Source organism: Gobio gobio, assembly GCF_949357685.1.
Source record: "Gobio gobio genome assembly, chromosome: 19".
In the NCBI taxonomy this organism is placed as follows: domain Eukaryota; kingdom Metazoa; phylum Chordata; class Actinopteri; order Cypriniformes; family Gobionidae; genus Gobio; species Gobio gobio.
In genome coordinates, this window is record NC_137112.1 from 44212456 (window position 1) to 44238791 (window position 26336).

General features: G+C 39.0%; 2 protein-coding genes across 13 annotated transcripts in view; one reads left to right on the top strand and one right to left on the bottom strand.

Annotated features, from left to right (window-relative positions):
• Positions 1-2931, top strand: part of sox13 (SRY-box transcription factor 13) — a gene marked incomplete at its 5' end in the record, with an annotated part of 42422 nt that extends 39491 nt beyond the window's left edge. For 4 of the 12 annotated variants that reach the window (XR_013818560.1, XR_013818562.1, XR_013818563.1 and 1 more), the window contains 3 exons: positions 556-772; positions 858-1390; positions 1590-2929. Coding sequence is in view for 7 of the 12 variants with exons in the window: in XM_079844408.1 (XP_079700534.1) it covers positions 556-772; positions 858-1104 (464 nt within the window). Of the gene's footprint in view, positions 1-555; positions 773-857 lie in introns of all 12 variants that reach the window. The other 8 variants (XM_079844408.1, XM_079844410.1, XM_079844409.1 and 5 more) reach the window with 3 other exon arrangements.
• Positions 2932-8049: 5118 nt separating this feature from the next.
• The window catches only part of etnk2 (ethanolamine kinase 2), a 31201-nt gene continuing 12914 nt past the window's right edge, over positions 8050-26336 (bottom strand). The window contains exons 2-8 of the mRNA XM_079844817.1: positions 25381-25640; positions 24242-24382; positions 18686-18828; positions 17656-17739; positions 17410-17570; positions 14334-14407; positions 8050-11310 (exon numbers count right to left, since the gene is read on the bottom strand). Of these exons, the coding sequence (XP_079700943.1) occupies positions 11238-11310; positions 14334-14407; positions 17410-17570; positions 17656-17739; positions 18686-18828; positions 24242-24382; positions 25381-25640 (936 nt within the window). The 3' untranslated portion in view covers positions 8050-11237. The remainder of the gene's footprint in view (positions 11311-14333; positions 14408-17409; positions 17571-17655; positions 17740-18685; positions 18829-24241; positions 24383-25380; positions 25641-26336) is intronic.

Sequence of the window (26336 nt, forward strand, 5' to 3'; positions counted from 1 at the left end):
TGGCCGGGCTTTTGATATTGCGTCTCTACTTCCTGCTCTCTACTGCGCAGACTCCGGTCCAGAGATCGCTACTGCACAGACTCTGTCCCAAATCTGCGCAAGATGTCAGCGCCATATTCGAACCTCCGGAGGCTTCAATTACTTCAGCGGAAGAGAATGAAGTCGCGCTGTCCATATTTTTTTACGGTCTATGGAATAGCCCAACGTAAATAGTGAAAGAGAAGACATTGTTGTATAAAGTCATTATTTTTTGTTTGCGTACAAGTATTCTCGTCGCTTCATGACATTAAGGTTGAACCACTAGAGTCACTATTTCTCTTTACTATCTTTCTGGGCCTTGAACGTGGTCGTGTTGCTGTCTATGGAGGGGTCAGGAAGCTCTAGGGTTTCTTCTAAAATATCTTCATTTGTGTTCCGAAGATGAATGAATGTCTTACGGGTTTGGAACGACATGAGGATTTGTTTTAAATTTTGGGGTGAATTAACCCTTTAAATGTTTGACAAGCACATGCTCAGGTGTCCTTATGTTACATAATACCTTACTTGCCTCCTCAGGTTCCCGTTGGAAGTCCATGTCCAATCAGGAGAAGCAGCCGTACTACGAAGAGCAGGCCAGATTGAGTCGGCAGCACCTGGAGCGCTACCCAGACTACAAATACAAACCCCGGCCAAAGCGCACCTGTATTGTAGAGGGAAGACGACTGCGGGTGGGAGAGTACAAGGCCATGATGAAGAGTCGACGACAGGAGCAACGAGTAACGTACCCTCCAAGGTGATGCCCACAGACACTCAACATGTTCTCATTTTTCAGAGATGCATTCATTTCAGTCACTTATAATCGACATTTATTCCCACAGCCAATCAGAGCAGCAGCTACCGTACCCCCCCAGTGAAGGACAGTACTCGACCACACCGGTGTCTATGACCACCCTGCCCTTGCACCCTGCCCTCCTGGAGCACTACCTCCCCCGGGCTATGGAGCCTCCGCAGAGCCGAGTAGACGAGACGCGGGAGGCCGCGCGGCCCAGACAGCCCTACAGCGAAGGGGAGGAGAGCGACGCGGGCGAACGCAGTGAGGGAGAGCTGGTTGTCCTCACCGATTGAGAAGAAACGAGGAACGGATGGGAGGACAGAGAGGGCGGAAAATGCAAAAGAAGGGGGAATGAGATGGAGAAAATAATCTGGAGATTTTGGAATCCCTACAACGTGAGGGTGTCCAAAAAAATGGTATATGTCAGTGTTTTCCAGTCCAGTTGTGAGGGTGTCCTTGCAAACTGGTTTCAAACCTGCCAGATCGGTCACACAGTCTTCTAGGGTTGGTTAGGAAGGCAGCAGACATGATGACAAGCAGTACAACAAAGGATAGATATTAATTGTTCAGATTTTCCCAGTGGTGTAGGCCAGACATCCAGGATAGGACTTGCTTTTACCAGGCTGTGGTCCAGGGGTGTCCAAAGAGGGCCACTGTCCTGCAGAGTTTAGCTCCAACTTGCCTCAACACCTGTCTGGAAGTTTCTAGTATGCCTAAGACCTTGATTAGCTGGGACAGGTGTGTTTAATTGGGGTTGGAGCTAAACTTTGCAGGACAGTGGCTCTCCAGGAGCAGGATCGGACACTCCTGCTGTGTATACGTATACGATATTCACTGTGCAGATCTCGAGTCGTTTGAAGGCACTGCGGAGCTGGTGTGCAAATATTTGTCTACTGCACATATGACAAAGTAAATGTTATCTGCAAAGCGCATACGAAAATGCTAGAGAATGGGCTCTTCTAGAATGGGGTATAGATAAGTATGTTCACGGTTGACTTGTTTGAAAAAGCTCCACATCATACAGTGTCAAATGATATGCTTAAAGAATGGTTCACCCAAAAATGAAAACCATTTTGGATGAACTATTTCTTTAAATAGCCAATGGATGGAGCGCTCTGAACTATTAGCCATAGAGAGAGAAAAATACCGAAGCCTTTGTGCTTTATAATGCTTCTTGATGTCACCAGGGTTTTCCTGCTAAAGTTCCTGTTAAGACTGTGCCAAGGTACTTTCCAGAGCTCAAGGGCTGAGCAAAAAAGGAAAAGAAAACAAGTGGACTTGGAAAAAGGAAGGAACATTCCTGAACTCCTTGTCCAGTTTATTATATCTTGTTATCAGATAATGACGATTATAGGCTGTTCTGTTACAGAGAGTGAAGCAGCCTGGCCCTTTAAGACTCAGACGTCTGAGGAGACTTTCTTTAGGTTGGTGGCGTCCTCTGCTGTTTGAATCTGGGTACTGCACTTAAAATATCCCCCCAGGTCAAAATCATTTTTTTTTAATTTAGTGCAGCATAATCACTTGAAATGCACTTTTTCCATCTAATATATATTTTTTCATACCCTCATGACTCAGAACAATTTTCTTTTCAGAGTAGAATTTTGCACTTGTGTATATATGCAAATTATTTCTACTATTCATTTTGTGAAAGGAGATGTGAATAATATCCCTCAAGTTACTCCCATTTTTTAAAATTTTGGTTTACTTTTCTATTTTAGTGTGTGTGTATATAGAGTGAGTTTGTGCTGAAGAAAATAATTGAGTTACCATTCCTGCAGTTCTCCTGACTGGGCCCACATTTTTGGGCTGCTAGTCAATTTACAGTTGAGCTGAAATGTAAACTTTTTGTGAGCAAAAAAAAAAAAAACCTTTATATTTTAAAGAGGAGATTTTAGAAAGGACTTGCCTCTGATTGGATTGCTATGCTAACTGATTGGGGGGCAAATGCAATCCAGACACGTTGCAAAACCAGCTGATGTAAAATATAGATAGACTTTATTTTGTTTATAAAAGTGTATAATTTAAAGGTGTACATGTTTTTTTTTTCTCTGTATGTTGCATTTTTCAAAACAAGTTTTGTGGTTTTGTTTTTGAAACATAAATAAAAATGTTATGTTTACTTTTGTGGTTTAGTTCATTTTTATATTTTTGGAAATGCGTCTCAATATGCAATCAGAGATTAATCATGAACACTTCACTAATTATTCAAAGTCACAACCAAAAGGGATAATATACATGGAGATTATCACTTAAATATTATCCAGTCTTTATTTTACCCTCTGGGGCTCTTCGGCCATTTCTGACCCAAATTTTTTATAATAATTTTTTTTAAAGATTGTAGCTTATCGGAACGGTCCGAAACTTGGTGACTTTATTGGTACTTGGAATATGAACACCCCAAAAAATTGGGGACAGGATTTGAAAAGTCTAAGTGTTCGTACAAAAAAGTCACACTCAGGACCTTCGGGTCAAAAATGACCCCCATAGGCAATGAATGGGAAATTGGCAAAAATATGAAAAAACAGAGTTTTTTTGTGCACACAATCTACAAATCAGCCAGGATGCAGAAAAAAAGGACTCAACAGTGAAGGGGTGAATCTCTAAAACATCAAGAGTGCAAAACAGACAAAAAAAAACTCAGACACAAAAACACAATTAGCTTTTGGAATGGCACACGTCAATTTGTGTGTGTGTGTGTGAGTGAGTTTTTTTGTCTGTTTTGCACTCTTGATGTTTTAGAGATTCACCCCTTCACTGTTGAGTCCTTTTTTTCTGCATCCTGGCTGATTTGTAGATTGTATGCACAAAAAAACTAATTTCCAATTAATTGCCTATGGGGGTCATTTTTGACCCGAAGGTCCTGAGTGTGACAATTTTTTTTTACAACCACTTAGACTTTTCAAATCCTGTCCCCAGTTTTTTTGGGTGTTCATATACCAAGTGCCAATAAAGTCACCAAGTCTCGGACCATTCTGATTAAGCTACGATATTTTACATTTTTTTTATAAAACGCTAGATCCACTATAGTGGTAAAAATGTGCTATTGTGTGATAAAAATGCTCAATGTGTCCACCGGATGGCACCGATCTCATTTAAAAAATTGCTTTCATGAGGCCTAGGCTTGACTCAAATGAAATACAGCTTTAATAAAATAATAATAATAATATATTTTATATATATATATATATATATATATATACACATACATTTTTTGTTATATTCAATGGGAAAAAATGTGTCATAATTATTGCGTAAATATTAATTATAAATCATAAAATTATAAATCATAAAATTATCTCAAAACACCAAAAAAGAAAAGAAAAAATATTATTGAACAAAAATATATTTAATTGATTTTACTCAAATCTTTTTTATCTTAATCCCAAGTGTGACCCATAAATGAAGAACCCCAGAGGGTTAAAGGTAGGGTAGTTAATTTTGGAGCAGCTAGCTTTGAAAGCATAGTTGTGTCCCAAATGACACCCTTTACACTATGCACTTACACTACATGGATGAGTACATAGTGTATATGTATTTTATATGGTTTTGTCATTCAGCATCGCCGTCTGATGTCCCTCCCCCTCCGCTAAGTAATTAATGCCGCCTTCACGTGCTATCGGAATCGCATGAACACCCTCGCAAATCAAAATTTGAATGCGAATCACGACTTCAGAAGTGGGAAGTACGACATTTCAGAGAGCACATGAAGGCGGCATAAAGCTGCGATAGTTGACAGCAAAAAGTTCCACACTTTGTTTTTTCCGTTCATTTAGTGCATCATCCAGGTATCTTTCCCCGCTAGCGTTTAAAAAAAAAAAAGTTGCCAGCCACCGCCCGTAGACTATTTTGTTGTATGAATATCTGAGCATGCAATACATCAAAAGAGCAGACCCTCTGACTACATGCAGATCAGATTCAGAGTGATGATCAAACAAAGATGGAGTAGAATGAGTCCATCAACACCCCAAAGCTTCACAGTCCTATAGCTCGTTCTGGGTCGACATTTCATCCAGTAACATTAGGCAGTTTTGATGTATATGCTGATTAATGTTGATGATCACGTTATTTAAATGCATCTGCTTACATACGATCGCTTGCTTTTTTGCACCTGTGTTTTGATCAGGAGATTCTGTACTCATTTAGAAGATGCGTAATAGCGCCCCTAGCGTACAACAGGAAAAACACGGAAACACAAAAAATGTTCTCTCACAATTAACACAAAATTCTGTGTTTGGCGGGGAACGAGTTAAAGTGAACTTTTTCTTTTTGGAATGGATTCAGACTCGCGTGGTAGCCAGGCGTCTCATTCAATGGCGAGCTCAGTTGACGCTGTGTGCTTCAAGATTCCGATTGGCCAAGAGAAAAAGTGCTAAGATTCTGATTGGCCCAGAGAAATGTCAATTATAAGAATTAGTTCTACTACGCGATTCACGTAAATGACCCAATTGACCAAGAAAACGGCGTTTGTCGCCGAAAAGCGACAAGTTTGCAGGTGTGGACGCACCTCATGAGATCACACCCTCCCTTCAGAGCGTCTCCAAAGCCACGCCTCCTTCAAAACACATGAACACACAGTCACGAGAGACGACGTTCAACGCACATAACATTACAATAATATTGAACAACTTAGAGCTCTGCAAATTAATGTCGGCATTGATAGTGTTGACATAGAAATGCTAAATTCGTAATTACGGTTATGACATGGCGTGAGCACAGCATAAGCTTGTTTTGGTTCAGAAGGAACTGTAAAAGACTGCTGTAGAATGAGCTGATGATGTGTAATGTCTGCGTGAACAGGTGCGCGGAGATATGGAAATAGATGTTGAGAGGCAGGTACAACATCCTATCATTCAGACCGAATGCAATGTTTGCGCGAACATTTGTTTTTTTGGTCATGAGACTTCCACAGGAGGTATATGTACATGTTTTAAAGCCACAATATGTCATTTTGTCACCGCTAGAGGTCGCTTATTCAAAACAAAGGCGTATCTTGATGACGCCTTGATTTCGCAGAGCTTTTATTCTTCCGCTCATGTGTATGTGGGTAACACAGAGCTGTTTATCATATTAGATACATTTGAGTGTGTTGAAAGTTATGTATAATGCTATGAGACACTTGTTCACACTGCAGTGAGCTAGATCGATATTAGCCATGGTAAAACATGGTGCTCGTGGTAAATCAAGAAAACAAGATTTAAAATAAGACTGTGTTGAGCTGTATAACGATGATTTGTTTTATGTCAATGAATGTATCCAAACAGTCTAATAAAACACCATATATTAAAGCGTATTTGTGTTTTTTTTCTGGATTTAAACATTCTTGGAAACATTTGGGATAATGCAAGTACACAGGCCAACTAAATAACTGTTCTAGTGGTTTTTGGATTTTCTAATCCAAAAATCTTACATATTGTGCCTTAATATTTAGATCATATTGATTGCTCAAGATGGGTTACCAGAGACGAATTTGGCATTTTTAATGCACAGTACAGATTATTCTAGCATATCTAAGAAAAAAGCAACATTTGAAGATAAAAAAGCCCTCCATACTGATACAATCAAATATCTCAGACAACTTATAACAAAGAATATCTAAATTTGCCCTAACATGTGCCTGACCAGAACTTGCGAGTCCTCGTTATTAACTAAGAAATGCCACTTTGCGTTCCATTGAAGAGAAAAACAATACATTTGATTACTTCAGAAGTAATATCACTATAATATTGACGCTAGGTCTATGTTTTGTACGCTAGCGGAAGCTGTTTTTCTTCTCTCTATACGCTTTTAGCTCATTCGTACTGAGACTTGTTGAACACGTCCCAACACGCATTAGCGCTGAGGATGTTTCCCTGCACGTGTGTAACTGCATTGTGCTTGTTTGATTCAGGATATCCTCAATAGTAGTCTTCCTGTGCTTCCCGGGACAAAATGCAGGTCACCACCGTCCACAGGAGACGGGCAAAAGTTCAAGGAGGAAACTGAAGCGTTTGACCAGGTGTGGTGCAAAAGACTCGCAATTCACTTCGGGTTACCAGAGAAATTTGGCATTTTTAATGTACAGTACAGATTATTCTAGCATATCAAAGAAAAAAAGAAAAAGCAACTTTTTTTTTTTTTTTTTTACAAAGGCAAATGCACACAAACAAATCCAACTCTTGACATTTTAATGGAAATTTTTGGAATAATTGTTCAATTATTCTCCCACAGTTGAATAGAAGCAAAAACATGATACAGTGTTTTTCACATTATTTCACAGTATTTACAAACTCCTTATCAGTGCCGAAAGCGTCGCTACACGACCGTAGCGCCCCCTGCTGGTCTCCAGCAAACACACACACTTGGGTCCATGCCAACCTAACAACCCAATTCACTCCCAGTTCAGTTAAATATACAAAACAAGTAGAAATATTAAAGATATAAGGATAAATGAAACATTATCTGTACATTGTTTCAGTACATTCACAAAAAAACTGATCTTAAATAAAGCGCAAGCTGTGAAGCCGACCTGTTTGGTATCATAACAATAAAAATCCAGACATGGATGCTTCCTGTAAACATCCCTTTTAAGAGCAGAGGTTTAAAAAGGGACATTTACAAGGTCATTAGAGAAAATAACTAGTGTGTATATGTATACATATAGACACACACACAGAGGTGGTGCTATGACATGTCTAGGATGTTAAAATGTACTTTGCTGCACCATAAGTCTCAATTCCAAAGGGAATAAACAGTTGTGGCCACATTGAAATTTTCATATTAAAGTGGAAAAATATAATCTCGCTTCAACAAAATTAAACTTTCCAAAAAACAGGAATGGTGCTTGTAAACATCCCCCCACCCACCCCCACCCCCCTTCACATTAGAAATGTCCTTCACATCGAGAAAAAAAAAAATGAAAAGAAACTAATATTTTACAAACAGAAGTGGTTTTCTTGGTGGACACATTCACATATGTACATCTACACATATCTTGCCATTGCACTCCTGTTATATCAAATTCATAACATTCTTCATGCATGTATGGAATATGCAGCTTATATAAATATGTTTCATTTTTCAGTCATCGGTTATCATGGACCATAAAGTGACAAAGATCTAAAAGTACATTAACTGACCTTAAATGTTGAATCTTATGGAAACCGTCAAGAGCATGTCCGGGTCATATTTCACCACAAAATCAAGACATATGACATTATGAATAAAGAATGTGAAGCATATTTTATTTGTTTTGTTTTTTTCATTTGTAGTCCATTTACAGTCTTTGTAATAAATGTATTTATGCTTGTTTTATTTTTACAATACAGTATTTGGAATTTTAGGAGAATCTTAAAATGGTACAGTTTTCATTATGCAAATTACAATTTTGTGATGAAATATGACCTGGAAATGTTTTCACAAGATTTACTCCAAAATTGCAAGCCAAGTTTTAGATCGTAGCAGTGACGAGCGAACAGAAGCCAAACAAAGTATATTAGCACAGCGCTATCAGGCAGTTCCAACTCATTAGAGAAACACTGGCTACAAAATTATTCATGGTTTTGTTGAAGGGCCTCTTGCTTTCAGTCGTCGCCCGCGGCTCAAACCGTTTCATTATTAACCTGCACCTGACACGGAGCCAGAGACACCTCCGAGATTTCACTGTGACCCCACGGCACAAACGCAGCGTCTAGCTTCGGTTTCAAGACCTTCTGAAAATGACTGCTGTACTAACTGATCAGGGACTGATCTGATTGGTCAGTAAAAGGACACTTGGGTTCAAGAAGCTGCCAGAGAGATAGCGATTCCAGTTTTCCATACAGATACTGACTCCTATTGAGTGGTGCAGGTCTAATTCGCCGCTGGTTCCTTTGAGATATTCCAATGGGGTTTTGTAATGGGGGGTTCAAATAAAGCCTGTGGTAAACATAACCTGACGATACTTTGACGTTTTGTTCTACAACACACACTGCACACACTCAAGCTGTCTCATCTAGTCACTTATTAAAAACGTACATTTTCAAAAATGCTCCAAAATTCGCATTTTCGCTGTGTGTGTGTAGTTTACGTTGTAGAACAAAACATCAAAGTATAGTCAAGTTATGTTTACCACAGGCTTTATTTTACACATAAGCCCATAGCAAAATCTGGAAGGAACCAGCGGCGAATTAGTCTTCTGGGTTTTTGTCGTCATACCTGCACAACTCTATAGAGCGGGATCTCACAAAAACATTACAGGTCACATTTCACCACAAAATGAAAAGGGAAAAAAGGAGAATTTCAATTTTGCATTAAAAGAAAATGGAGCCTGTTTTGAGGCCATTAAGATCTCTTGCAGTCAAATTCTTCCCACTCATTCTTCTAATGTCCACTGGATTCTCATCACTTCAGTACAGTCATTTGAAATGTACATGCTACCTGTCATAAACATAATGTAATCTTAATAGTCATAGAAAGGCTTCATTTCTCTTAGCAAAATATCATTTGTTTTTCTTTTGGGGATATGGCCTGGCATGTTCTTGACAGACTCCCTCAATTATCTCTCCTCTAAGTTTACAGTACAATGAATGAGTGACTAAAATGGTGCAATTCTTGGCATTTTCGATATGCAAGACAAAATAAAAAGAGGATTTTTGTGCTTTGCGGGGCTCAAGCTAGTTTCTACTGGAATGTTTTACTCAGACAAAAAAGGACATCATATTATATAGCAAAAGCATGACAAAGAAATAAAATGCAATTTAAATAAAAAGACTGATTTTTAGATGCACAGTATTGAAACTAGATGAAATTCTGACCGTTTTGAAAGGGGACACTTTAAAAGCTACATACAACCAGAAAGTCCAGGCATTTAAAGGGATAGTTCACCCAAAAATGTAAGTTGTCGTTCATCTTCGGAACACAAATGAAGATCTCTATATTTCTGTCCCTCCATTGACAGCTACGCAACTACCACTTCAAAAAGTCCAAAAAGCTCAATTCATATGAACTTTACGATCTCTTTAGGAACTTTTTGAAGCGTCAAAGTGGTAGCTGTCAATGGAGGGACAGAAAGCTCTCAGATTTCATCAAAAAGATCCTAATTTGTGTTCCGAAGATGAACGAAAGTCGGGTTTAGACAGACATAAGGGTGAGTAATTAATGACAGAATTCAAATGTTTGGGTGAACTAAACCTTTAAGGACCGTCTCAAGTGAAATGGAAATGATATCCGTAAGTATGCATTTAATATTCTGAACTTAAATAATCTTCTCCTTTTCGCTCCAGGACATGGAGTCCTCACAGATGGTGACCTGAATCAAACTACACAACACTGTTACATAAATATTGCCCCCTTTTCCAGTTTTGGAGAACCATTAGATTGACATTTAAGGGGGGGGGTTGACATTAGGAATGAGATTAGTGATCATTGAGCAGATAATGACTTTCAAATCTCAGTTTGAGCTTTGCCAGGTGATGCAGGCGCATTTAGGACAGAGAGAGGGAAAAGGAGGGGGACGCGGGGAAGCAGGCTGTAATATTCCACAGCCTCTGACAAGTGGAAAATTCAACAGAACTTCTCACAATCATAAAACTAAATAGGTGGAAACATGGTCCTACAGACGCAGAGGTTTCTCGCGGGCCCTGACTTCTTGGGAATGTCTGAAGTGAGGTCCGATTGACTTCATTGGTTACTTAGTTACTTGCCTTTTAGCTGACGCCGTTCATCCAAAGTGACTTACGGAGGACTTATTGCAGGGGTTAAGTGATTTGCTCAAGTGCGTAATAGTGCAGGACAGGGCAGGATTTCTTGACCTCAGTAACGATCTAGTTCCTGAGTCACCCCTGATTGACCGGGAACCTTTGTATTAGCAACCCAGATTTTTAGCCATTACCCCAATTTCTTCTCATTATTACAGCGCTGTGAGATCAATCTGAAAGTATTTTTGCACATTCGTCATTGCAAACGAAACAGATATTTTGACGCCACAGGCGAAGATGTTTCAGAACGCCTGCGGTATCAACAAACATCCTTGCTAAACATCACTACAGGCCTCCTTCACAGCAAATCATTCTGCATACGTTTGCAATGGCTCTCACACTGCAAAACCCATGACGAGAAGTTCCAAAGCAAAGTCGGCTCCAAGTATGGAAGGACTACTTTGGTGCAAAACAAGTGCCCTATAACAATTAATAAATACATTTTATTTAAAACATAAAAACGCACTCATTTTATGGGAAACTTGATCAACTAGAAGTGGAGTCCCATGGAAACATGGTTTTTGAAAAAAGGAATCAAGAATTTGTGGAACTAAGACTTGGCAGACAAGTTGTCAACCAATCTTTGGAGGTCCCAGTGCTCACCCCTGCTGTACCTCATACCCTCCCCTGACTGAAAAGGCCTCTGATTCAATGGTCGAACGGTCAACGATGAGGCCAACAGATACCAGCGCTGTCCCCTCAGTCTTGACGTCTCATTTGGGGATCTCCAGGGCCGTTAATGCAGGTTTGGTCTTGAAGTACTGATTGAAACGTAGCACGGCATACCTAGAAAAAGAACATGACAAAATCAGATCAGTCAAAATTAAGAATGGGATTGAATTGGTTATCAGAAATGTATTTTTTTTTTTTATTTAAAGGCATATTTATCTCCAATAAGTGATATATTATTTTTAAGCAGATATTTTTAACAAAAATAAAAACCATTTATGTTAAAGCTGCAGACTGTTCGTTTTGCCTCTTTGTCGCCATCTCTGTTTGAAACCTGCAATTGCAGTTAGTTGTGGAATTATTATCTTTACATGGGTAGTACATCACCACGGCTCCTCAGCATGGATGAATCTAATGTTTTGAGGAGTAATATTAGTAGGCTGTCACCGCACCGGTGTGGATACTGTACTTTGGAATTACAGATACTACGCCTGGAGCAAGCCTGCCGCACTCGTGTTGAAAACTGAAGCCAAAGCGTCTCGATCGCCCCCAGGTTGTTGGTCCCAGTATAGCTCATAGCCCCCGTCCCTTCATGTATTACAATGGACGCAAGACAAACTAAACAATCAAACTACACTTCAAATAATTTTTCCCCAAAGTTTCTGTCATTTTTGTTTTTTTTTCACGCTGATTTGGGTTTTAATTAGTTGTTTGATGCTTTAAAAACGTGAGTGTGACATCATGATTGACAGCTGAGATTGACTAGCCTGACAAGCCAGACCCACATTAAGATGTTGGGTCTGGGAACTCGCCATTGGCAGGGCTCAATCCGAGGGGCGGGATAAACGGTTGTCTTTCAAATTCCCTCTGAACTCAATAGGATAGCGCTACAACCAACCAGAGCAATGAAGAAGGTGAAGCGGAGCTAGTTGAGAGATTAAACTTTTGACATATCCGGTCGGCAAAACTCCGAACACATCTTCCTTTTTTAATAATGACTTCAGTGCCCTTCTTTCCTCGAAAAGTAAGAAAAGCTTAACTCCAAGTCTTCCAGAGGCCAAAGCCGATTCGAAAGACCGCTGTTCGCCAGCTTCTTTGTTTACGAGTAGCACGCGGAACCGCGGCAACTCTGCCGTCATTATGTTAAGCCCACCTACAGACTCTATACACGATGTGATTGGCCTGACCAGAGTTTGGTTTTTCCAGCTCGCAAGCCAACGGAGAGTTGCTAGACGACCCTGGCTGCAAATTAGATTTGCTGACGCTAGGGTGCGTCTAGACTTCTAGGCTAGAGATTGACATAAAGTCATCACTGAGGCACTAACTGACTTTTTCGGGAGGAGATTGAAGCTTTAGCTTTAATTTCTACATTTCCATAACTGTTTATTTCACATAACATAATGAATTGTTCTGCATCTGCGAGGGTGTAGGCGGGCTTTTAATATCGCGTCTCTACTTCCTGCTCTTTACTGTGCAGTCCCGAAATCACTACTGATGTCAGCGCCATATTCGGATGTTGGTGGCTTCACTTTTCTTCAGTGGAAGGTAGTGAAGACGCGTCGTCCATATTTTTTTATGGTCTATGGTCTGGAAGTACAACCAAAATAATACGTTTCACTGGAAAATGTCATCGGAACAAGCAACATTTCTGCCACTTTAGTTCTGACCGACTGAGAAAAAAAGCATTACAATAAATCGTGCGACCAACGGTGATTAAATCCAACGATCGCTTAGCTCAAATGTTATACTTTGTTCTTAAATTGTTAATCTTTTAATATCAGAATTGCGTGACTGTGTATTTAAGTGTGTATTAGCGTTACCTGTTGATTTTGATTTCTGTACAGTCTAATCTTTTGCTTTTGACTAGGGTGAATCTCCAGTTGTCACTGATGATTGTCGTTTGGACCTTTCTGGATTACAATCCACCATCAAAATGATAGATTTAATTATTCCATCAGCTGTGAGAAAAGCCTATAAATGATCCGCCACCTTGCTCAGAAAGACAATAAAGTTCAAATAAATTTACATCATAATTTTGATCCTTTTTCTACATGCAAAGAGGCTGATTTTTTAAACAGGCTGTAAGACCCCTCATCTGCGCAGGCAGCGATTTGTTGTTAAAGGGTGCAGCCTGAGAGGAACCATGACCTGTTGCTTGGAAACTGGCAATGTAGGAAGTTTACAGAATATATTACTTGAGCCAGTTTAATAAAAGTGAGCCACGACACCAACAAAAATATCCTCAGCCTACGGATGACATAACTCACCCCCTCCGAAAAACCAAGTTGTGAATAATTTGAGTAGAGTTTCGTTGTGCTACAGAACAGATACACAACACTGAAGATTTCGAGTGCGGTTTAGGTCGAGCGCCATAGTCACAGATGGTGGCAGGCCGCAATTCACTTGTCCTGAATCAAACCTGCTTTTCACCACTTGAAAACGAACACCATTGACAGGTTTCTATGGGCAATAGAAATAACAGTCCACACCCATTCATGTGCAGTATGTGGGGGAGCTTCATAGAAGACCTTTTCCTCCAACCAAGCATTCATACACAGATTCAGCTCTAATGTATTAAGTTGCAAAGACAATGGACATTGTTTTAGGACTCTGTTTTAGCTATGAACCCAATAGATCTAACCTTCTGAGATCTAAGTGTTTCTGTCAGGTGTTAGGTGTTAAGGTGTTAACTGTGGTTCGAGGCAATTTCTGGTCAATGAATCACTTGGAAACTGAACTTTGGCCAAATTAGATTTCGACTTAAAATAATATTTCTAAAAACACAGTCAATGCATGAACAAATGGAAACCGGAGTTTATGTATATACTGTAGGTCACCATATAGGTACTATTAGCAGGTATTTGTTGTTTTTTTTGTGTTTTTTTTAAAGGGAATTTGTCTGATTTGTTGTCTATTCTGGATTTTTTTCCCAGTATAGAATTTTATATTAGGTTACAAAAGTGTATTATGTTACTTGCCTGGTTATTGGCTGCATTAGTTGCCGCTACTTTGTCACTTACTGTACACTCTTTATCTGCCTTTAACACCCATTTCTTGTTGATAATGATCTTTATGCCTGTAAATAAATCCTCCCTCATCACAAGAGATGAAAGGTTTGCTGAGCTGGACACGCCGCTTACCCGAGGAAGTCAAACTCGATGGTGGAGTACTTGGCTTGGATCAGGGCCCAGAAACCCCAGAAGAAATGCGAGGCCTGCCAAAGCGGAAGAACAAGAACTTTAGGGGAAAGCCTTCCAGCTCAGTCCACACACACACAGACGTATCACTGACAGCAATCATCATGCAACAAGCTTGTAATACAATACCTTGGAATAAACAATCATTAAATCAACTTCATAAATCCTGCATAGTAATGGGCGATATAAACAATATGCAATAAAAACGATACAAAATTGGCCTACGATAGAGATTTTAATTCTCAATTTTAATTGCGATAATGCATGTTGATGACGATTTACCCGTGAAATTTAGAGCCACGAGTGTAACACTTGTTCGCTGTCTTTGTAGTCTCTGCAGTGTGTCCACTATATGAGGACACGAACGCCTAAACCATCACTTCATGAGAATTTACCGTTTCATTTGAGAAAACTGTCATATCATGAAGACAGACACTCAAAGGCCTTCAAAATAAAAGTTTTGTAGAACGTGAAGAAATTGACAGAATATATCAGGCTAGGCTACTGTTGTACAGTAGATTTAGCTACGTCTCAATGTAATAATATTAATATGTCTCTACTAGTAATAATAATTATGCCTAGATGGTTGCTTATTTTTCACTTGATCTTTTTTATAAACCGTGTTTACTTTTAAACAGCATACAGCCTTTAAATGTTAATGTATCATTTACTTATAATGATTATCATCATAAATAATAAACATAAAAAAATAGCTGTGGTACGGAAGTTGGTACAGAGTACCGTAAAATTTTTATGGTATTGGTACCGACTACTGGAATTTTGGTATCATGACATCCCTATTCCCTAATTCACAGTACCTGTTCCTTTATTAACAAGACACCAGTTTTCATTTCATTATGAGAACAAAATGTTTAAAACCAAATTCATTACATTAGGCTGCATGTAAGAAACATTGTTTGAAATATGTTTTTATTTAAAGTATCTGTGCATTACACAAAATAATTTGTACTTGAATTTTATTTATCTGCAACATTATGATGAATAATTACAGTTTTGCACAATAAATGTTCTCAAAACTACATACGTTTCTTTCTTTAAAAAAAAATATGGCGTTTGGCTTTCCTAAGGGTCTATGTAACCTGTTCTGAAATGGTTCTATTATAATTCATATTAGGGATGGCGAAAACTAAACATTTTCTTGACCGACCACCGAGCCTCATTAGCCGGTTGAAACCGGTTAACCGATTAGTTTAAAATATGCTGCGCTATTTGAAATAACAGCCGCGAGCCGCGCCTGCAATTTCGCAACTCTGTCGCATCTCTCTGCCGCTCTGCCTCCCGCTCTCACACACACACACTGTCCCGAGGAGCTTGTTTGTAATCGGAGGACAAATGGCTCCTTAGTTTCGAAATGGTTTGGGTACAAGGTGATCGCGTTGAAAATAAAGGCATTTGTCTAGTGTTAGAAGCTCATTTGAAACATTGCCGCGGCTCATTTAAGAAAATGACAGCTCCGAAGAGACGCCGCTTTAGTTCGAGGTAGTGCTAACAATAATAAAGAAAGATGATGATCAACACCTTATGTGTTACCACTGAAATGTAGATGTAATATATTTCCAAATGTAAGCCCATCTTATGCGGAATGTTGTCTAATAGACTGCAACACGATAAAACCAATGGATAAAACAGGCACCTTCAGAATGCGTAAAAGACGCACCGGCCAAGGCAGTAGAGCCCTGCGCGGGACTGTTTTCTTCATCCCGCTCCCGCCGAATTTCTGACCATTACCGCCCGCTCCCGCAACGTATGTGTTACACTCCCGCCCGTTCCCGCAATATGTATGTCCACTCCCGCCCATACATTTATATATTCAAATATAATTTCGTTTTTATCAAAAACTTTGCACATAAAAATAGACTGCTTTGCAAAACAGAAAACAGAAAACCAGATTGAGAAACAAAAAACAGATCCCAATTCCGTTGAACGTGACCGACTGAAAGGAAACCTGAGAAAACATGCTTCAACAGAACGTAATGTGAACACAAAATAGCAAACGGACATTTAGAAACAATCCATTTCCACTCACTAAACTTCTATGTATTGTTTGTCAAAAACACCAAACAGTCAACTTGACCTGCAGGGAGTGCTGAGCGTTTTTGGTGAGGTATGATCAAGTCTCTATGTATTTGCCAGCTGCGCAATATGTGGATACATATAACGTTATACCGCATGATTTTGCCTACCAAAACAATTGAGAAACTTCTCCAAATGTCAGACTTTCCTTGCTTAGCTTTTGTGCTGTAAATACCTCGTTTGAGGTTCTTTTCTACATCATCTATTGACATCTTCTCCATCATGTCGTTAGGCAACCTCCCTATCCCGCCGATTCCCGCGGTGTTTTTTTTAGCCGCCCATTCCCGCCCGCAGTAAAATTCAAACCGCCCACTCCCGCGAGATTTACGTTGAGATTCCGGCGGGACTCAATCCCAATGCAGCCCTCTACAAGGCAGGTCTAACTCACTGTGTGCCTTCTAATTAAGCACTGTATCACACAAGTTGCAACTTACATCTGTCGTTGTTTTTGGTGAAATGGTCCCACACACTACTTTTCTTTGCACGCTTCATACTGTCGTCTGCCCTGGCTCTAACCGCAAACCTTGTGAGCGCGCAAACCCAAACGCTGTGACCTCGCGCCAAATGTTTTTATTGGTTTATTAAGTACAAACAGTCGAGTTATGAAAAATTGAGTGTGAGGGATTTGTTCACTTCACACAAAAAGATTTTGGAATGAGATGACTAACTGTAGTAGCGTTTAGTCCACAGTCTATAATAGCCTAATTTAGAGATCACTTTTTTTTTTTTAACCGACAACTTTGATCGGTTAACGTTGATACGGTCAACCATCGGTCAAACGGTCATCGGTTAACATTCCTAATTCATATATCGTGATACATATCGTTATCGCAAGAGGCTGCGATGTATATCGCAATATGGATTTTAGGCCATATCACCCATTATCAAAACCTCCTCTACTGTTCTCTGCATATGCAACACTTACCAGGGCAAATTTGTTGACTTGTACGTAGAGCGTCTCCAGTTCACTCTGGCTCACCTCCTCACCCTTCTTTGTAAAGAGCTTGTAGGCCTGCAGGTAAGTGTGCAACCAGTCTAACTGCATCTCTCGACTGGGATAAAGGTTATAGTCGGGTTCACTCATGCCTGATGAACACACACACACACATACAGAAGGGTAATGCAAATGTCTTCCCATATTTTATGAATGATATTTTATTATGCTGCTTACCTGCAAATTCATTGAAATGGTTTCCAATGTCAAATGCTTGATAGTTGTAACTTGAATATTCATAATCGATGAACCGAACATGACCTGAAAAAAGCAAGAGGGTTTGATTTGTAATAAACAAGACAAAATATTAGTCTTAAATGCCTTTTTTTAATCAGAATCCCGGAATTTAATGCCTTAAGTGAAAAGTGTAAACACTTTGCCTCTATGCTGTTGTCAATATTGCTTTGTTTGTTTGAGCGGCCCAAATTCTGGCTCAACCAAATGCAGGACGTCATGTTTGCCTAAACAATAAAACACGGGAGGAAGCATGGAAGAGGTGGCGGTTGTGTTTGAGAAACCTGGCCCCAGTCAAAATTTTTGCTATATGAGTACTAAGACATGATATGCATTACTTTTTATTAAAAGTCTGGGTCAATAAGAGTTCTCGTTTTCAAGAAATGAACACTTTTATTCAACCAGGACACATTAAATTGATCAAAAGTGACATTGAAGCCATTTAGAAACGTTACAAAAGATTTGCATATCAAATAAATGCTGTTCTTTTGAATCCTGGAAAGTATTGTTTTTATCACTGATAATAAGAAATGTTTCTTGAGCAGCAAATCATCATATTAGAATGATTTCTGAAGGATCATGTGACACTGAAGACTGGAGTAATGATGCTGAAAATTCAGCTTTACATTAAAATAATCAAATTTCATAATATTATTGTTTTTACTGCATTTTTGATCAAATAAATGCAGCCTCGGTGAGCATAAAAGACACAAAAAAAATTAATTTGAATGGATTATGAAGAGTTGGCTATGGAACTATACTATTTTCCCCACCCATACGACTTTGGTTACACCAGCAGAACAGAAAAGCTGTTTCAGAGACAGAGCAATTTAGTGCAGTTTGATAAAGTGTTTATGATTATTAAAGCAAACTTTTATACACAATAAGACCAGGGACATTTATTATAATATCTTATTGGTAAATAGGGTCAATTTGATTTCATATCGTCATGATGTTGACATAACATACGCACCTTCCTTTACGTTGTGAATGATGTTCTTGCAGAGCAGGTCGTTGTGACAGAGCACTACAGGAGAGCCCAACTGCGACAGGTGTTCCTTCATCCACATCATTTCCTGTTCAAGCACTTCCTGACTAGGCACTTCCTGCTGAATTCTACATAAAATAAAAACACAGAAAGAGTCAGTGAGTCAAGCAAATGGCAGAGAGGACAGATTTTTGAAAAGTTCGCTTATAATTAATGTTTGTTTAGTAAGATAATTGGTAACACTTTACAATAAGGTTTCATTTAGCATTAGCTAACTACATTAGTTAACACATCAACTAACAATAAACAGCATTTATTCATCTTAGCTAATGTTAATCTAAACATTTACTTTTAAGATCAAAAGTTGTATCTGTTAACATATCTGTTAATGCACTGGAAACTAACATTAACTAACAATGAGAGATTATTACATAGAATTTATTCATCTTTGTTAACGTTAGTTAATAAAAATACACCTGTTCATTGTTAGTTCATGTCATCTCAGGTCTATTAAACAACATTAATTTGATTTGAATATTGTATTATTACAGTACATGTTGAAATTAATATAACATGGTACGTTAAAGGGGAAGTTCACCCAATAATTCTGTCATCATTTACTCACCCTCATGTTGTTCCAAACCTGTATGAGTTTCTTTCTTCTGTTGAAAACAAAATAAGATATTTTGAAGAAAGTTGGTAACAAGTAAGTTGACGGTAGCCATTGACTTTCATAGTATTTGGTTTTCCTACTATGGAAATCAATGGCTAATATTAACGGTTTGATTACCAACATTCTTCAAAATATCTTATTTTGTGTTCAACAGAAGAAAGAAACTCATACAGGTTTGGAACAACATGAGGGTGAGTAAATGATGACAGAATTTTCATTTTTGGGTGGACTGCCCCTTTAAGTAACTAACATAGCAGGGTTTCTGCAGGTTTCACCAAGTCAAATTTAAGACTTTTTGAGACCTTTTTAAGACCATTATGAATTAAATTTAAGACCTATAAAGGAAATGCAGTCACAAATTTACTTGCAAAGAAAATTAATTTATTCAAATTGAACAAATCGATAAACTTGCACTTCCTCATAGCTCAATTCCACCAGGATTTCGTAACTTTTTTTTTTTGTGGTGATTTTTGAGATCAAAATTACTGATTTTGTGGTGGTCATTTCCAGAAATTATAATTTGCATTTTTTTTTCATAATTAGGACACCAAATTTACCATATTATGTATTATGTTAAATGCACAATAGCTACACATGACAATAATAAAAAACGAAATACATAAATCTTGTTTATTTTGGTTTAAAAATAATGCAGGATCTCAAAAAAATGCATGTTGATTTTATATTATATTTAGTAATCGCAGAAACACGGAAAACTGGAGGACTATTAGCTGAAGAATAAAATCCCTTTTATGTGTCTGTGGTACAATCTGAAAGAGACTCCAATAACACAAAAGCTGATTGGCTGCAATATAAGCTGCATATTGGTCTCATTTCTAGTCATATTACAGCAAAGTATATTTGGACTACTTAAACATTCTAAAGTGCTGCAGGATTTCAATGAGCATTAGAGGTAACGTTACATGGACGTGGGATAATTAAGACCTGTTTAAAATTATTTAAGACCTAGAACAGAATACTTCAGGGAATTTAAGACTTTTTAAAGCCTAAAATTTAGATTTTGATATTCTAGACTTTTTAAGACCCCGCGGAAACCCTGCATAGTTAACAAATGGAACCTTATTGCAAAGTATTACCAACAATTTCAACTAAATACTTCATCAGGCATTTAACTTAACAAAGGGTGGATTAACTAAAGAGAAATTAAGACTGCGATAATGTGGGCCAGTCCCACCAATGAGAAAGCCTATCTGAGTGACCACTCTCCCCTTATAATGGGCTTAAGGAGCTATTTCTAGAATCTCCTTTTGCCGTGCAGTGGCTCACTCAAAACCCAGCAGTCTCTCTGACTGATCAGTGATTTGTTTATGTTATGAAGTTTATGACTAAAATCGTCCTGTTAGACATTGGGGAGTAATATAAATCTTTACCAGAGAAACTCTTATGAAACGAATACACTAATGACGTAAATGATGTGCTTTTAAATGTGCATGATATCTGGCTCCTGATAAACGTCAGAATACAAACAGCCGCCAGCTTTTAAGAGCAAGCATCTTTGCTAGGAAGACAATTGAGATTGTGTGACATAACAGCTCTGAGCATGAGATTAGATGGACAAATGCAATCCGGGTCTCATGAAACACCTGTCTGAGTAAAATTGCTTTTTTTTTATTACATTTTCAACTTTATTTAGTGTGTAATGTTGCTGAGAGCATGAAAAAGGGTCTGAAAAGTTACAAAGCACAAAGTCACTCCAAAGGGAGTTAAGGCCCGGGAGTACTTCATTGTCCCCATTTTGCTCCGTCTCACGCACAATCGTGTCCGCACAGCTTTCAAAGCATACTCAACCGCAGATCAGACAAGTTCTCTACAAGACATCGGAGGGCAGCACAGAGTCGTGTCATTTACAGGCCATTCGCTCAGTAGGAAAAAAAGAAGAAAAGATTATTGCATGCAAACTTTAGAACAAGAACGAAAAAAATAAAACTATGGAGAATGATATGCTGCTTTGTGTACTGTTCTTGGAAATGCGTTTTGTTTTGTATTGCCAAATAGTGGACTCATCGGTCTCAAAATTCACCTTGCATGCTCTTTTGTACACACACCATTCGCGCGGACACATAGTCACATCGCCCCCTATACCCTTAGGGCACTATTTGAGGGGACAGCCATTTGTGGTGTCGTCCGAAACCGATATGATATCAAACCGATTCGATAGAGGACGATATCGAATGCACTTATTCAATCCCACAATGTCCTGCAATTACAAGTGTACAACCGATGTACAGTCAACGACTAGAGAATACCCATAATGCACTATGAGAGTCATGCCGAATTAATTCCCATGTCTGAACAGAAGATGGCATCCACAGCTGAATCATCCATTCATCCATTTTCCAAATCGCTGGTCCAATATACCGGTATAAATTCCTTTTTAAATGATTATTAAATAGTTTAATTAAGGTATAAACTGTACATTCCAGTTTTCATGAGTTCAAGATAAATGTTTTCATTACTACTGGAGCTGCTAGTTTCCTAAATTTCAAATGATTATTAAACAGCAAGCACAAACTAAGCAAAAGAGGCAGCCCTTCTGGTGCCTATTTTCATTCCCTCCTTCAAGTGGACTACATTAGTGGACTAATGTAGGCAATAGTGAATGAGGGTATAGGGGCCAATTTCAAACATCCGCGGACCCTCCTGATAATGAAAATTACGCCACACGGACAATGTGCGGACCGCCACAGAACGTGCACGGAAGGCCGAAGTATACTTTGGCCTCTGAACTCCCCAAAACGCCTCAATTGTAGTTTTGAGTTTCCTTCCGGGAACTTGCACGTCACCATATTCCTCATTTAAATAATTCTTGTCCCAAAGCATATACAAAAAAGGGCGGCCCTGGTTGAGTTGCATTAGTAGCGCGTCGAAATCCGTAGTTATGGTAAGGGGTGTGGCATTTCTGAAACACACTGGAAGGGGTTGAGCAATCACAACACACTGGTCCAGCCGACCAATCAGAGCACATTGTGCTTTTTACACAATGAGAAAGAAACTAAACAGAGCGTTACTGACAGACTCAGACCTGCAAACTCCTCAGAGTAAAAAAGGTGACAGTGTGGCGGGGGGGGGTTTAATATGCAAATGACACATTTCTGAGCGTGACTTAAAGAGAATGACAAATTTAATATTTAAACAATTATTTTATTTACAACACAGAAACGCCTGAAACTCAAGGAAGTGTTGTGACGCACAAAAAAAATAAAAGACTGACAGTAGGGGTGTAATGGTACACAAAACTGATGGTTCGGTACGTACCTCGGTTTTGAAATCACGGTTCGGTACGAGTTCGGTACAGCAGTTTTACAAAATTGCTTTTTATTTATTTTTTATATTCAACAGTGGTTTACTGAAGAAGAAAAAAAGTGTCTGTCCTTGAATGAATTAAATTATAAATAAAAGTTTAATGAAGATATTTCTGTAAATTATATAGGGAGCCCTTACTTGCACATTAATATTAAAGGTTAACAACAGAGGCCAAACTATTAGCCTAAATTCAGTTGCTATTTATTTTATGACATTGTTTCGTTTACAAGCAGTTATATTGACGTCTTTCCGCCGTTGAAACACTGATTTAGCGATTACACCACATATATACATGACAGTAAGTTGTAATGTATCCTCAGCATACCTTCAGATGGTCATTCATGTTTATTCTTTAGTAAGAGATGATCGATCGCCTTCACAGATGACTGCGTCGCGCGGCCGCTTTAACTGTGATCAGTCACACCACATAGAGCGTCAAAACGCCATTTATCGTGTGAATTTCGTGTTAAAATGGACTGAATACTTAATATGTTCGTGTGGGAACTCGGATTGAAGTGTGTTCCGCGCTTAAAACAAGCCAACTGTGAACTGTTAAAGATTGCACCCGGAAACCGTTCGGTAACACCCCCCCCCCAAACAAAAACTCTCCGGTTCTACACGATTCACGTAAATGACCCAATTGACCAAGAAAATGGCGATTGTCGCCGAAAAGCGGCAAGTTTGCAGATGTGCAGACTGGCAAGAGAGGTGCTGCAACAATGTCAAATATGTTAAAGGTCCCGTTTTTCGTGGTTTTTTGAAGCTTTGATTGTGTTTACAGTGTGCAATATAACGTGTTCATGTTTCATGTGTATAAAAACACAGTATTTTTCACACAATTTACTTATCTGTATACCGCTGTTTTCACTGTCCTCAAAACGGCCTGAGAATTTCCTCGTTCTATGAAGTCCCTCCTTCAGAAATACGTAAAGAGTTCTGATTGTGCCAGCGGTTCCCGTGTTGTGATTCGACAGCAGCTTAGGGCACGTTGCCCAGAAAGGTCACGCCTCTTACCATAACGGGGAGATGAACGCGCTCAAACTACAGCCCCTGAAGGCCAAACAAAGGTGATTTGACTCCGGGATGAAAATAACAGCGTCTGAACGACATGGCGACAAACGCAACCGAACCGAACCGAACGCAACACTTCCTCTTCTCCACGAGGGAGCAACAAGACCACGCCCCCTTTTTCGCATATTCTTGTGGGCGGAGGTTAGTCGACAAACTGTTCTACTGACGTAATTAAAGCAGGATGTACAGAGATGTAGTCCAAACCGGCCGTTCGCTGTAGGCTTTGAAAGGGAACTTCTGTCAAATAAAATATCTCGCTTGGCATTGAACTTTGAGCTTTATAATTTTACAGGTATTATTTATGCTCTAACAGCAACATTACACACTAACTAAAGTTTGAAAAATGGGATCACGAAGAACAGGACCTTTAAAAACATTTTGAAGCATGAAAACCTGTTCAAGTAGAATCCAAAATCAAGACTTTGTAAAAGAGCATAATATGGCTTCTTTAAGATTCAGTCCCAGAGGGTTACCTGACGTTAGAGGCTTGGTCTGTGAACTCCGTGGCCACTAGCGAGAAGTACTTGCGCATTTTGATCCACAGGTTGGGTTTGGGGATGCAGCCATTGTGTGCGTGGATGGCGTGAATTCGGGCCATTTCACGGGCGATCAGTCTGCCAATAACAACAAAGGAAGACGTTGGTCAAAACTGCAATGCTCAATTTCAGCCAAAACACAATGCCTGGAAAAAGCTGTTTATGTGGAAAATGGATATTAGTCCAAGGTCACCTGTGTAGTTTGCGATACGGTTCACTGTGTGCCTGGAAGGAGATTACGTGACCCTCATGAAGCGAATGAACACTTCGGTCTGAGAGCGCATGAACTTCACTCCAAAATTTGCAGTTAGCTTAGACTATATGAAGAACGTTTCCACAAGCCATTCTTCAATATTTAAAGAGGTGCCTATTATTATTACCTATTATATGCTACACCTTTTATCATTACATACATGCTAATTGTATTCAGCAAGGGTGCATTAAATTGCTCAAAAGTGACAGTGAAGGCTTTTACATTGTCACAAAAGATTTCTATTTCAAATAAATATCAAGCATCACAACGGTTTTCAACATTGATAATAATTAGGAAGGTTTCACAACATCTGATGGATCATGTGACAGTGAAGACTGGAGTAATGATGCTGAAAATTCAGCTTTGATCACAGGAATAAATTACAATTTACAATATATTCAAATAGGAAACAGTTAATAATATTTCAGACTATTACCGTTTTTACTTTTTTAAACTGATTTCAATATGTATGAACAATTTTATTTTTCTTAATTTTAACTCATCACATTGCATTCTGGGATTCTCTTATTTGCGAAGAACATATGTGATATTGTCTTAGTATCTGGTTAAATGAGGTATAATTATGTGATTAGTATAATAAATATGCATACAGTACTGAGCTAAGGTAGTTTTAATGACTTCACTATTACAGTTACAACCAAAATAGACCAAAAATACTCCAAAATATAGGCCAAAAACTAAGATCAGTGTGAAGTACTCCACGTTCTAACCCAAATGCTAAAGTCAAAAGACCAACCAAATGCGTTATTTTTAGAACGAACACCCCCACTTCTATTTTGTGCCTTGTGCCGAATGGACCCACCTGAGTAACACAGGGTCCCTGACGTCTTGAGTATCCAGAGCGCGTCCTTGCATGAACTCGTAGCAGATGCCATTCTGGAAGGTGCAGTAAAGTCGGGGCGCGCAACCGTTGGCGTGTAGAACTTGAAAGCTCTTCAGTTCATTGTCTCGGTCCACGATCAGCTCCGTCTTGTTGCCGTACACCCTCACAAGCACCACATCCTCGTCGCAGTCCTCCACATAACACCCCACCAGCTTGTTAGTTGTGCCATCTGTGAAAAGCTGAGGGGACAAAAAAAATGTTACATATGGCTCTCATGATCAAACTTTCTGTTGCAAGATGCATAGACATAACAGTCACATTGAAATGGCATTCAAATCCAGTTTTACTTCCGTATTGAATGCATCAGGAACTGCATGTTAGGGCTGGGCGCTAAATCGAGTTTGTATGATATATCGATATACTTTTTTTAGAAACGTTATGGAATGAGGCAATACCGTTTATATCGATATACAGTAGATTGATACTGTGGAGTACGCAGAGTGAGCTAATGCAGGAAAAGTGCATGATACAGCTTGTCCTAAACATGACACATGCTTTATATAAAGGGCTTCAAAAATAACTGGTGAGATACAGTTAACACGAATAGTTTAAAGCAGCTTGCCCTGTCAGATGCTCTGAGGCTACTTGTGCTGACAGACAGACGTTTAATGCGGTGCTTTCCTCAGTACATTTCACAGGTATATTCTCAATCTGTAAATGTTAGAAACTCTTGCAAATATGTCCATTTTGCTTTCTGGAGAGGACGAGCCTTCTGCATGTGAATCTCCGGTAAAATTCAGGCTTCTGTGAATGAGCGCCGCCACGTGCGTGCCAAACAGACGGAGCGCAATAGAGTAGGAAGTAGGAACGCAATAATTCAGACTAAATTATAAAGATTTCTAAAATATTTGTTGTTGGGCAATAAATGTGCCATG